General features: G+C 30.1%; 1 protein-coding gene across 12 annotated transcripts in view; it reads right to left on the reverse strand.

Moving 5' to 3' along the window:
• Positions 1–14,613, reverse strand: part of LOC130668588 (serine/threonine-protein kinase mig-15) — a 38,312-nt gene that overhangs the window by 13,143 nt on the left and 10,556 nt on the right. For 3 of the 12 annotated variants that reach the window (XM_057470941.1, XM_057470938.1, XM_057470937.1), the window contains exons 8-16: positions 14,254–14,517; positions 13,963–14,141; positions 13,400–13,420; positions 10,620–10,817; positions 9,818–9,921; positions 9,508–9,581; positions 8,330–8,409; positions 5,867–6,886; positions 1,587–1,730 (exon numbers count right to left, since the gene is read on the reverse strand). In XM_057470941.1, coding sequence (XP_057326924.1) covers positions 1,587–1,730; positions 5,867–6,886; positions 8,330–8,409; positions 9,508–9,581; positions 9,818–9,921; positions 10,620–10,817; positions 13,400–13,420; positions 13,963–14,141; positions 14,254–14,517 — 2,084 coding nt within the window. The remainder of the gene's footprint in view (positions 1–1,586; positions 1,731–5,866; positions 6,887–8,329; positions 8,410–9,507; positions 9,582–9,817; positions 9,922–10,619; positions 10,818–13,399; positions 13,421–13,962; positions 14,142–14,253; positions 14,518–14,613) is intronic. The other 9 variants (XM_057470942.1, XM_057470939.1, XM_057470946.1 and 6 more) reach the window with 9 other exon arrangements.

Below are 14,613 nucleotides of genomic sequence, written 5' to 3' on the forward strand. Positions count from 1 at the left end.
ACTTTCAAAAAAGTTTGAATCACCCGCGTTTTTTTCATAAAAATTTCCATGGTTATACGGTAATAAAAGTCAACGACAAAAATATGATAAAGAGAACATTCCTAATAAAAATGGCTGCAGTGTGTGTTTGTTCACATGTAAAATGTAAAATGTAGAAAAACTAGAAGGACTACAGTAGTAATTTTCAAAATGAATCTTCTCGACATGACTCTGAAGATTTTGAAAAAAAAATTAAGTCGTTCTCTAGATATCCATACCGCGACTTTTTTTGAACCACAGACTAATGAACGTCCACGATAAATTTTTTATATTAATACGTATCGGACAATTTAAACAAAAGTATCAGGCTTATTGTTGAGTGTTCCCTCTTTATATTGATGTGCTTTTCTTAACGTGTAAGTGTATTATAAAAATAATATATACAGTTTAGTGTGAGAAAATCGCATGACCGCTTCGCGTTCAAAGTGTGCAATTCGAAGATTTCTTAAGTCCATTATTCTCTGTGTATATGTACATATGTCGAACAATACTTATTTTAATTGTTACTCATTAAAATTTTTGTCAACTAAATCATCATCTAAAAATTGTTTTATTACGGCTGCATAATGACAGAAAATTATAAGAATTTGTTGGCTTCGCAATTAAAAAAAAATAGAGCGATCATAAAGCACACCAGCGCTTTCGCGCTTGAGGTGTGCAAAAAAAAGTTTGACTTGTAAACAATTCAAAATATGACATTTATAATTTTAAAATATCTTATGTTCGTAATTAAAAGCTATTGCGCTCTATAAAAGTTTGAATTATTATATACTTTCATTAATCTGCAAATGAGTAAATCCGATTGAAAAAAAAAAAAATTTTTTTTTTACAGAATAATATATGAAGCTACGCAGTATAATTAAAAAACAATTTAAATTAAAAATATAAAAACAGTAAAAACAAACGAATTGAATGTTGAATAAATTGACGAGTATCGTAAAATATCAATCGATTTAAAACTTCAAAGCTTTATTTGAAATAAATCGAGTTAATACAGATGAAATGCAATTTTATGCACAAAAAAAAAGTAAAACAAAATGAAACTCACAAGGATTTACGAGCGTATCGTAATGATAAAAGCTATAGCACGTGAATTTAAAATTCTGGACATATTTCCGGATTTAAATAAACGTACAAAATCCTTTTAGCGAGTCTATATTATAATAATAATTGATTAAATAGATTGAGTAATACGTTTGAATGAAACTTTAACGTTCGTGTAATCTGTGAAGCCAGAGAATAATGTCGAGTCAAATCGTTAAAATAGAAATTTCAATTTAAACTCACAGAGTATTAGCTTTTTAGTCTATCAGCACATATATTTGTACATACAACAAAGTTATACGAATTGATTTGACTTATTCTTCTGGTAGGAGGTACGGCGAGTGATGGGACGGAAAGAGCTTAAGGAAAGAGCTTGTGGTTGATGGCTGATGTCTGGGTAAAATGAGTGTAGGTGTAAATGGTAATAAGGTAATACACGAACGACCGATAATGCTGAAAATATATATTAAATATATATGTATATATAAGCTTATATGTCTGACCTCTTCGCTGGTTGATTTGTCCTGTCGCTGACCTGGTGACGAGGTCAAAAGGTCCGGCAGTACTGAGCTCGGTCGTGAACCTGGTGACGAATCTGACCTCTGGAACTCACCACCGCTACTTCTTCCACGCTCACCTTCACGATTCTGTAAATTTATATATAATTATATAAATTATAATTTATTTATTGATTATCATTTTTAATATGCGTGATGATAAATAAAAATACGGGGTTTTATTTTATTTACTGGGAAATAAATATTAATAAATAATAAAAAGGATGTAAGAAATAAAAAATGAACAAATAAATATGAGAATAAGAACAAGGAAAAAAATGAAGAAGCAAATGACTACTCCAATGCTGGTATTTATGACTTGTATTATTTTATAAGGATATATAGGAGTACATATATAAGATATGAAGCTAAATAATACTGAGTTGAGTTACTAAAGTTATTTCCATTTTCCTGTCGCTACTAAAACTTCGTAAATATTATACATTTCTCTGAATATGTATTTCATATTTTATACTTCTCTGTCACCATTTTATATGAATATTTCATTTTTCATGATGAGCCAGAGCAATTTTAACTTTAAGACAGTTCAGACGTAACAACTTTTTTTTACAAATCTAATAAATTTATTTTTTCAAATTATTTTAGCTTAAGATTGAAAAAAAAATTTAAACCGCCACTAGATAAATGAATATGGATACTATGGGTTTTTTATTGATCGATTTAAATTCATTCATGATTAAAAAATATTTTTTATCATCATACCGCCAGACTTAATGGATTTTCGGTCATAAAATTAATTCGCCCAGGTATTTAATTATATTTTATTATCCGTAGAATTTTATAAAAAATTCACTGAATATCTTAATTATTTTTCTAGGCTTTGAATTTTTTAAAAAATTAACTTATTCATAAAAAAGACTGAAAATTAAAAACTCATTTTTCTGTTACTGCAGCGAAACTTTAGTAATTTCTTATGAGTTTTTTTTCCAATTCTTAGTAAAAGTAAAAAAAAAAAACGTAATGAAAATTTTTTATGACCAAAAATGTATGAAGCCTGTAAATAAATTTAACAGTTTTTTTTATTACATAAATAATAAAACTATTTATTGCGAAAGTTATAATACTACTGTAAATTGGAATTAACGAATAAAATATATAAAATTTAATACCGTAAAAATCCTACAATATTTGAAGTATACTAAAAAATATATATCACAATTAAAATAATTATTATTTTCATAATACCAACGCTGCATTGAGTAGTCACTATAAATGTACGGTCATAAAAAAAAAAAAATTGAAAAAAATAACAACAAAAAATTGTAGAATTAGGAGCGTAATAAACTGCAGTACTAAAGAAATTCATTTTGTAGGCTAAATTGTAAAAAAAGTTAATTAATTAAAAACGATACGAAAATTAAAAAAAAAAACAAACACGATAACTAAAAAATAATAACATCCACAAGCGCGCATATCAAGCGCTAGCGATACACTTAACATGTAAAACACAGAGTAAAAAAATACATCAACAAAAAAAAAATTTAGCAACAAAGGCTGAAAAATGTGCGGTGCATTTTTGTTCAACTGTCAGAGTGACGGTTGCACGTAAAGGGCGACATAAATGTAAAAAAAATATATGTATATATTATAATATACAAATAAATATATAATAACAATAACATAAATGTATAAAGTGTAGGATAAAATGTTTTTTTTTTTAAACAAACTAATGTAATATTTTTTTTCTCAAGTTTCTACTTTACACAATAACGTATAATAACGTCACATAAATTGATATACACGTGCTGATCATCACGTTCTATACGTATACATTTAAATGTATAAGTACGTTAAATGAGGCAAATACAAATACACATTGTTACATATACTTATTTTTTTCTCCATCCACAATGAAAACGTGCAACTATTTCGCGTCATCCTCATGCCAGTTTTCAAAGCATGCTTTTATGTTCATGTTCATGTTTATGTTCATGTACACATATAATAATAATCCACACATACGCATATATATATATAAATACATATATGTTGTAAAATGTTTTTATAAAAGAGCAAGGCAATGGCTGGTTGAGATGACGACGATGTGAAAAAGTATATTGTATCATAACATAACAATCAATTGCAATAACATCGTCTTTTTAGGCATTAAAAAAAAAAATGATAAATAAAGCAGGTCATGCAACGGTCTTCACGATCATCATTATTATCATTATAACTATATTATTGTTATTATTATTGTTATTCTTGGCCATTTGTCAGACGCCAATTACAACAATTCGATGCCGATGAGACCTTAAAAAAATTCACATTCACGCTATTTCTTCTGATCTTCTCACTAGACTTTTTCTTCAGACGTCGCTTTTTTTATTTTATTTTTTTACTGATTGCTGTAATTTTTTTTTTTATTTTAAGAGTATCTTCTATTGGCAGTTAATCGTGAATTTGTGGTCAAGTTGCAGTTCCTTCGTTAAAGAATGGCTTCATGCACGCTTCATATATAGATATATATATATTTATTTACGTATATATATATATATCCGTAGCAGCAGCAGGCACGTGAACATATGGTTGAATGAATGAAGAACATATATGTTAGCACAATACACACATGGTTATTAATTTATCACTCGTGAAACATAATCAAAAGTCTTTGTGTTACTAGTTGAATGAGAAACTGCTCTAACCAAATATAGATTAATTATTTTAGTACTATAGTTATAATTATTATTACTATTATTATCATTGCTATGATAATTATAATTATTACTTTGTGATTGAACGTTGACTATTCAGTCGACGCGTATGAATAAAAAAGATAATTGGGAAATTAAAAAAATCATTTATTTTAATATATTTTTTTTTTTTTCAAATTGATTGAAGCAAAAAAATAAAATTGGTTAGTGGATATGGAAAATAATTTTTATAATTTTTTTTTCTTTTAATGAAGGGATTAAATTTTAATTGGATGAAATAATAATTTAGTCAAATAATTTGAGGGATTTTTAATTACTTTTTTTCACCGTTCGTTATTAAAACACCAGCTTTGTCAGTAGTTAATGCGTGCAGTGATGATTAGCGTACACGAAAGCATCGCGAACCTCATGCGATTAGCTTTCACTTTTGTTAGTTTTGTTTGTTTGTTTTTTTTAAATTTTTATTTTATTAGTTACAGTTTAGACAATCGCGATAAGCGAATCCCAGCATTCATCTGCGGTTATACGTGAAGTAGCAAGAGTATAATTAATAATGGAAATGAGTAAGTAGAGGGAGAGATTGATTTATATTCAGCGTTTTAATTTTATTTTTGATTTGAATGGAGAGGATTTTAAATGTGAAATGTTGAAGATTGTTATGTTGGTTATGATATTGAAAATTGATGGAAAAGTCTCCCACATCAACTGCTAAAATACACGAATCAGAGTCTAATGGTTTCATTTTTTTTTTTTTATTTCTACGGATTCTAAATGGAAATTTTAAGTAAAATTAAATTGATTGGAATTAAAATGTTAAATAAATATGGTATTGCACTTAATTACCAGTTATAATATTGATTTTAAAGTAAACTAATATGGAAATGACAGTGAAATGATACGATAGCAGTAGCAAATTTAATAAACTATTTAATTATTAATAATAAATTCCATAATTTTCACTACTCGTATAATAAAATTTTTAATTAACATACCAAGGAGGTTTTTCTCGATAATTTAAACCTACAGTATAAATTGATTATTAATTATCCACATATTTTTAAATATATAAAATACCAATAAATGATGACCAAATTATTTTACTTGGGTAAAAAAATAAGTTATTAAAATTTTTTTTGAAACTTTTTACTAAAAATAATAAATTGAAATAAAATCAGAAATTGTTAATTATTTTAAATTAAAAACCTCCTCAATAACAGTAATAAAAAAAAAAATCTATATTATAAAATGCGTCTACCTTGTACTGCCTCGACTATATAAGTAAGAATAATAATGATAATAATCTATTAATATATTAAAGTCATTCGTAAATAAATATTATATATCCGTAGATGCGGGAAGTTATTATCAAAAAATAAAAGTATAGGAAATGAGTTGATAGATAAAGTATAGCGTAATGAGGGCATTATATTTATAAGTAAATAGGATAAAAAAATAAAGAGTAATAAAAATGATGAGGTACTAGGTTTCTAGGTTGACGAGCCAATGATCTGGCAGACGGACAGGCAGTCAGGGCTCGTCGACAAGACTGACCTGACTGATAACCGGGCTGTACTCGCTAGCAGTTGTACTAGCCGTAGATTTAATAGTCCCTCCATCATCGGAAGAAATTGTCGTATTAGTGGCATTCAGCGAATTTGTTGTCGTTGGGCTACCCGAGGGTCTAAAACTCCGTCTTCTTGACGACGAGTCGTCAGCAGCAGTAGCAGCGCGTAATAATCTAGCCTCATGACGTTCACGTAAAAAGTCTTGCTGTCTGCTACTGCTACTGCTACCAAAAACAATTTCACTCTCTGTTTTCTCTCGTCTTGGCCGCTGGAGTAGTCCACTACCAGCGTTAGTGCTCGTGGTCGTCGGCTCACGTCCATACGAGAATTCGGTCAATACCGGTTCACCAGGAGCCAATCCGCTGGATTTTTTTCCTAATATACCGGCAACACTTATTTCACTCCCACGTCTATTGCCATTGGAAAATATACTAGACCGTGGTTCGGACTTTTGCAGATAAGCCGAGTGTCGCGTTGATGGAAAAAAATCAGAATTTTCCCGCCTGAATGCCCGTGCAAATGCACTAGAGTTTCCTAATTTCGAATCTGATTCCTGACGTCGATGCACGGCTTTAAGTTGTGACGACTGTGACTGTTGAGAGGATTTATGACTACTCTGTTTATGTTGATGATGAAGTTGAGACTGGGTCTGAGGTTGTTGAGCTTGAGGCTGTTGATCTTTACGTCTCGAACCAGCGGCTTCGTAGCGCTTCAATGTCCTATCCCCGGACGACGAGGACCTCTCATCACTAGCAGATTTTCCGCTGCTGCTCGCCTCCTGTTTCATTTTATCCAACCTTTCGTTACACCCTTGAAAGAAGCGAGTAAAGTCCCACTCCTTGAGGAGCAGCTGCTCGTCAATCTCGGAGTGCCTGTTGCTCGCAACTACCGCTCTATCGTCCGTCGTCGTTGTTGTCTTACTGTTGCTATTTGTCATTGCTGTCGTACTTGTTGTTGTTGCTGTTGTTGTTGTAGTTATGGTGATTGTGGTGATTGGTGTTAATTTCTACTCGACAACGACGAACGTATAGAGAAGACGGTAATCGAATGGTCGGGTAATGAAACAGTGATCAAGAAAAAAAAAGAAACAAAAAAAACGATACGTAGTTTGTGTTGTGTTTTATATGATTGATGTTTCATTATTTTATTAAACTTTTTAATTTACTTATGGATGATTACTGTATTGTATTTTTGTCAATCGGTTGTTTTATTTTATTTTAGTTAACGTATGTTTTATTGTAAACGAGTTGTCGGGATTTAATATCAACGAGTGGATAGAGTGTTTTATTTAAGAAATTGCGAATGGTTGAGTGCTTTAATTAAACATGTGACATGTCAACGAAATATTTTTTTAGTCAATGTAATTTAATGGATGAGTTGTGATGGCCGGTGATGGTTATAAAGTGGTGGCTGGTGGTTTGATGTATGTAGAGTGCTCGCAGTTAATCTGCCAATAACTGTGATACATATATATATTTATATAAATATATATATAGTGTCATATAGGCTCGAGCAAGTATCATACAGCAAGTGAGACTGTGATGTATGAAGAGCCGACACGAAAAAATATATTTTTTTGTCACCAATTAAATATTATTTCATTTCATCGGTAAAATATTAAATCAAGTGGAAACTAATTATTCATGAAATTTTCATACTTTTGAGTAACTGAAAATTAACTTTTTTTTGTCGAGAGTTATTTAGCAAACTGCTTTGAAAAGAATTTATGGAATTTTATTATAGAACTGCGTATTATTTTCGAAGAATTTAAAATAAAACTTTTGAATTTCGTAGTTGTCATAATTTGGAGTATTTAGTTTTGAAATATTTGATAAACTATTTACGTAAAACTTCACATAAATAATTTTATTACTCTACGTGTTAATGTAATATTTATTTTAGTGGTAAATTATAAACTTCAATGATAATTTAATATTTTTTTAATTGCGAATGTAAAAGGAATAACAAAAAAATTTTTTCGTGTACTGTTTACAGTAAAGGAATGAAAAAAAATGAACGAAAGAAAGAGGTAATTTTGACAGGCATCTGAGATGATCGTGAGAAATTAGGCCTTGGAAAAAGGCTTCTCAAACGCATGATATGATGACAAATACTCGGTCATGCGTCTGGTTGCATCGCCTGGATGATTTGCAATGTATTAAAAAAAAAAAAGAGGAAATTTTCGTGGACCGTTAATTTAATGGCAGTCTATCGTCACTTATGTACTTAAAATAATAACAGTAATAATAATAATAATAAAAAAAAGTAAATAAAAAATAATTACGTATATAAACGGTCATACGACGTAATAGTAACGTGTAAAATGATACACTGCAGTGCGATACATATACAATAGTGCATATATATATACATATATATGTATGCAAAAATTAGCTACGATAATTAAATTTATACTTGCACTCTCTACTGATAAAGATAAACTACTCACTCTTTTCATGACTAGTGTACGGTCACCAGATTCTTCTTCGTCTGGAGTTGGTGGTAACGGTCGATTTGGCGCGCCGCCTCCTTTAAAAATAATAACAATAATAAATGTTTTTATATTTATATAAACATACCCAAGTTGCAGACTTTATTTTGTGGCATCTATAGCAGTTTTGAGACTGTTTTTTTTTATCTATCGATAAGCCACCAAAATGTCGACAAAACGATCAGAAATTTGTCACCGGAAAAATATCTGGTTAAAAGACTTGAGACAAGTGACGGCAAAAAGTAAATTACAAATAAGTCATCTAAATAAGTCCATTTTTTAAAGGAAATGACTTTTCTAAGATGGAAAAGAGAAGACAAATTTATTATGACTTCTAGGACCAACATCTGTATGTCTTATTTATACAAACAAACTTGGCTTTGAGACAAAAAAAATTTGTCATCCTTTTAAATGACGTCTTAAAGTTGTCTCTGTGCTACTTGGGCAGAGGTAGAAAATCGATCATTTTTATTCTTAACATTTAGAAAACAAAACTTCAGATCATGCACTGAAAGAACGGTGTTAAAAATGGACTCAGTTTAAAACCACGCAGTCTTTAAATGAAATAACACCGGTGTAATTTGGTGGTGTTAAAATACCGGTGGTAAATTTGTGTAAGAAAAATTTCACGTATAGAAATTAGAAAAAAATTATATTACATACGAAAAAATATATAAATTTAATGAATATTATCTGGAGGAAGTTAAAATTTTGCTATATACTTATTTAAACAATTAAGTATTTATGTTATATGTAATTTATTTAAAAATTACACAATTTTAAGCCCAGCATTTAAATCACCAACGATTTAATTAAATTATAAAAATACTGTTTAACTGCAGTGATCGAATAAGTAAAAATATTCACAAAGTTAAATATTTTCAACTCTGAAAAATATTTCAACACTGGGAAATTTTCCGATATAACTCCGATAAAGAATATTTACACTAGCGGCGGTGTTATTTTAACACCGCTTTCGGTGTTGAAATTTAATACGGAAAATTTTAACACCTACACCGCCTGGATTTACCCCGGTTATTTTTAGTGTGTAAAACAAAGTAAATGGTTTCGTTGTTTATATTTTACTATTGTTACTATTGTATTTGTATAATAATAATAATAATTATTAGTCTTACCTTCATGGTGGTTTTGGGCATTGTGTGAAGAAGATGAGGATGAGTCTGAAGACGGTCTGAAAGCAAATTCAGGACTGGTAGACGTGCCACAAAAATATATAATTCATCGGCGATTAGAGATGAGACGATGGACAATGACGATAAATGATGATTTTCAATGATGTATGTACGGCAAATAGTATGAACGCGATGCCGTAGGTCGGTCAAATGTCAGTTGATGAGTGATTAGAAATGAAAGATGAGTTATGAAATTTTTTTAAAATTTTATTTAAATCACCATTACTATTGTGAATATGGATATGAAACTTACAGAGGTTTCGGTGGATCACTAGCCAATAGTGTACCGTCATTACGTGCATTATTCCCACTGGCGTCTTCAAAGTCGTCGTCGCTGTCACTCTCAACAGATAGCGCCTGAAAATTGTAAATTTTTTGAATAACTTTTTTTATTTTCCATAAATAATTACATCTATTTTTTTTTTCATAAATTATATTGTGAAAATATTTATAATTATAGATAATAAATAATCTTAATTAATAATAAAAAGCTATAGTGAATTTACAAAGAACAACAAATTGTAATATAAAAAAATAAAAGTCATGTACCTGAAGATCGGATCGTTTTTCACGCAATGAAAAAAAAAATTTCAAAGTAAAAAATCTACTGATGACTGGATTTTTAAAATAACTCGCTTATAGATGCTGGTAATTCAGCCAAAAATCTTATGCCACCCCCAACCCCGGAACTATTCTTACCAGTAAAATTACACAAATTTTTTTCATTTTTTCACGTTCTGATCTTTAGGTACACAAATAATCCACAAGAAACCCAAAAAAAATTTTTAAAAATAGTGGTGCTGACAGTGAAAAATAAAACCCATATAAGAACAATAAAAGATATATCTATATAAATATAATATAACAAATACCATAGTAAGAAGGTATTAATAAAAAAGAGAAACTAATTAAATGGGATGTAGATTTTTTGTTTGTGTCTCGAGTAGTGGGCAGCATTTTCTTTGTTTTTATTATTATTATTATTATCATTATTATTATTATTATTTATTTTCTTTTTTTCAGTTGCTGATGTTGTTGTTGTATTGCTTGCTTACTTGATCAAGAATACTGGAGGACTGAGGCATCTGTTTGTTGTTTTGCTCATTATTGGCGACAGGTTGAGCCGAGTGTGTTGCCGCATTTCCCGATTGTGCTGGTGCGGGGCTCTTGTGCTGACGATTGGGCCTCGGCGGGGCTTCTGGGCCCTGTGACACACCAAGCTCGTTGAGTTGAGCACACAGCATGTCCAAGTCCTACCACCCAACGCGCACACACGTTACCCCGTTAGTCACAATGTCATTTTACCAATTTTATATTTTTTTTTTTAAATTATTTTTAATTATCACATTGACTGATTTATTATTTATTTTTATAAAATATTTGTTAGCCGCCTCCATATTTTTATTTTAAAAGTAGAAAGCCAAAGTTATTTAAAAGCAATATTCTGTTAAGTAAAACTGATTTAATAATAAAAATTAAATCATCTGATTATTAAAGCGGTTGATTTAAAATTAAACAGTTTAGATTTATACTAAATTTAATAATTACAATATATATTTTTTATCTTGTTAATTATGTATTCAATAGCTCTCTACTAGCTAAGCAAGTTATGTTAATATTTTTTTAAATTTATCAACAGGTAAAAAGCATGGCTGTGACTGATTTAAAACGTCGTGAAATGTTTATTGGAAATCGTTAAAAGAATTGTTAGTGAAAGCCGTTTTTTTATTTTTTTTTGTTATTTATACAGAGCGAAGCATAAAGCGTTGGATAATAGTGTGGACATCGTACATATATAGATATAAATATAAATACGAATTTATATACATTTAAGTAGATACGTGGCAATAAATTATTACTAGTAACATGCAGGTCATATTAAAAAGATTTATAAATAAAAATAATAATAATAATTAAAATTATTTTTCTGTAGATAAATTTTTGACAATTAATATACACGCTAAAAAAATTCTAACTACTAGGACCTCGTTATAAAACTATTTCTCTCTCAAACTATCGCGATACCTGGTTTATAAAAAAGAATAATAGTCTTATAAGGAGGTCCGACTGTATTTCCATCTTGCAATAGGGAATGATTATCATCTGTATGTGATAATCATTATTATGCTTTTATGTTAACTACACAGTTAGAAATTTTGTGTTAAATTAAATACAAATCGTCTGTTGCAAACGGTCTACACAAATTTTTGTGTTAATTCAACACATTGCGTTTGACATAAAATCTGTTCTTTTGACAGAAAATTTGTGTACATTTAACAGTACATTTGTGTAAATTTAACACATTTTTCGTGTTAAGGGCATTCTCAGACAGTGCCCCCCACTTTTTAACAATAGGTAGTGACTTTCAACTGTCATAACCGTATTAACATTTTATTAATTAATTAACAAAAAATTAAAACCTTAATTGAAAAAAGGACAACGTAGTCGTAATTTCGTTAAGATATAGAATTTTAAAAAAATTACTTACAATTGATATCAGCTGGGAGTTAAACGAAATTTGTTGAATAAATTTTAACCAACAAAATTTAAAAATTCGAATTATAAAATTGACATGACAATTTTACTGAAATTTATTTAACGAATTTTGTTTAACTCCTAATTGATATCAAGTGGAAATAATTTTTTTTTAAGTCTATATGTCGGCAAAATTACGACTACGTTGCCCTTTTTTCAATTAATGCTTTAATTTTTTTTTAATTAATTAATAAAAATTTGATACGCTTATGACAGGTGAAAGTCATTGAAAATTTTTAAAAAGTGGGGGGCACTGTCTGAGAATGGCCTTAAAATCAACTAATAAACATAAGCACATAATCTAACCAACTCAAGTATACTGATCTATCCTTAGTAGAACTTATGTCAATTTAGCGAACAATTGAACCAGGTCAAAAAGGTATGAGTTATCTAAATATAATTGTGAAATGTATATATTTAATTGTAAATAAATTATAATTCAAATTTCCCTGCAGACAATGCTGCTACGATGCTTTGCTTGGTTATAGTAATGAAGAATCGCGCGGAAACGTTTAGTCAAACAACACAAATTTTGTGTTAATTTTCGAATAACACAAGAAATGTGTTAGATTCTAGATTTTCTAATCATTTAACATAAAAAATCTGTTAAAGTAGAATAACACAAACGGTTTGTGTTGAATTGACAGATTTCTGTGTTAAAAATCAACACAAAAAATTTAACCGAATAGATTTTCAACACAAATGCACAAAATTTCTAACTGTGTATTCGTTTCTCATATAGTAATATTTACTATTGCCGATAGTAATATTTCTTATGCCTGAAAAATTTTTAAATTTTGCTTTCCGAGATAGTAGTGATTATCATCTCAGATAAGAATGCTTACCATCTTCGATAGGAAAAGTTAACATAAAAGAATGAGAATCAGTAAAATTTACAGATGGGAATAGTTACTTAAGATGGGAAGTATTACCACTTTTTTTTAGCGTGTATTAATGCACTGTAAAAAATTAGGAGTGAATTCGGAGTGAATAAGAATTTTATTTAAATCCGAATTCACTCCGTCACTCGGAGTCCCAGAGTTTTAAAAAAAATTATTTTGCATACGGAGTAAATAGCGAGTTTTTTCAACGGAGTGATGTGGATTTTATTTAAATCTACGTTCACTCCGATTCGGAGTTTAAATATTAAAATAAACTTCCCTTCGGAGTGAATTTCACTCCTAGGGATAAAATAAATAGACATCTGCTCTGCATCCACTCCGATAATTTTTTACAGTGTAAAAATAATTTAATAAAATAAATAATTAAAAGCGAGAGGAATAGTGTAGTGTGCTCTTACCTCCGGCCTTCTTGGTGGCAGCTACAGATTACATGTGAACATGGAAAAAAAGAAAATAAAACAATAAAAAAAAAGCCAGATACATTTAACATCAACAATTACAGAAAAAGATATAATTGATGCAAATGTATGTGGCTTGTAAGTGGGGTAAGGTGGCGAGGGCTACGTAATTGTAACTCTAATAAAAAAATAGTCGCTTACATGCAGCCGCTAATTATATATTATGCCAGAGTTGGAATTTAATCGGTCGTGCACTGCATATAGGAACAAATAAACTAGAAAAGTTTATTGTCTAGCGTATAAATACTGAGAGGTGTGTGAATTAAAAATATAAAGATAGAATCATAGAACATATTATTATAGTGATTATTGTTTTTTTTTTAAGTCTGCATCATACATTTAAACGCTCGGCGGTTTGCATCGGAAAAGTAAACGTGCACTTGCAACGTCGCCTTGATTTTTTTAAAAACTTATCTATTGTCTTTTATTGTATTGCTTTAATAGCTAGTTGACAATAATAATGATAATAATAATAATATTTATTGTGAACAAGCATTACTTACCATAGGTTTAAAAATATGACTATTTCGCTGAGGAGCAGCTTGACCGCCTGATCCGCCACTGCCGGCTCCACCGGAATTAACCGCTGGATGATGATTAGACGGTGGAGTTGATACTTTGTGCGGCTGTCTTGGATCGTCTCTTGGAGTCGGCGGTAGAGGTCGAGAAGGCGGTTGTGGTTCTATTGTAATAAATGTTTGACCCGAATAAATTTAAACCGTCAGCAAATGCTGTCATTTTTTTATTTTGTCATTAAATTGCAATGAGTATGAGTGTATTCGTTTCTTTTTTACCAATAAGTCTGTGAGGAATAGCCGGCCGTGCTGGAGGGCCGGGTTCTGGAATTTCTCTTTGGCCTCTACTTGACGGTTTTTCTTTGTTCGGATGCGCCGGCTGCTGGGGAATGTCCTGGGTCAACGTTCTACCCTCTTGAATCTGTTGGAAATTACGACGCAGTGTATCTCCACCGGGTGCTTGAACTATTGAGGATGGTTCGCCAGCCAACGCTGGTTCGTCTTCCTCATTTTCGCTGCCGCTGTATCGATAATCATCTCGTTCTGCGATAAAATAATAAATAAAGTAAATATATAAAAGAGCAAAAGTAGATAAACATGAAGTCTGATAAGGAATAAATTTTATAATAATAATGATGA

This window comes from Microplitis mediator, chromosome 5, assembly GCF_029852145.1.
Source record: "Microplitis mediator isolate UGA2020A chromosome 5, iyMicMedi2.1, whole genome shotgun sequence".
NCBI lineage: Eukaryota > Metazoa > Arthropoda > Insecta > Hymenoptera > Braconidae > Microplitis > Microplitis mediator.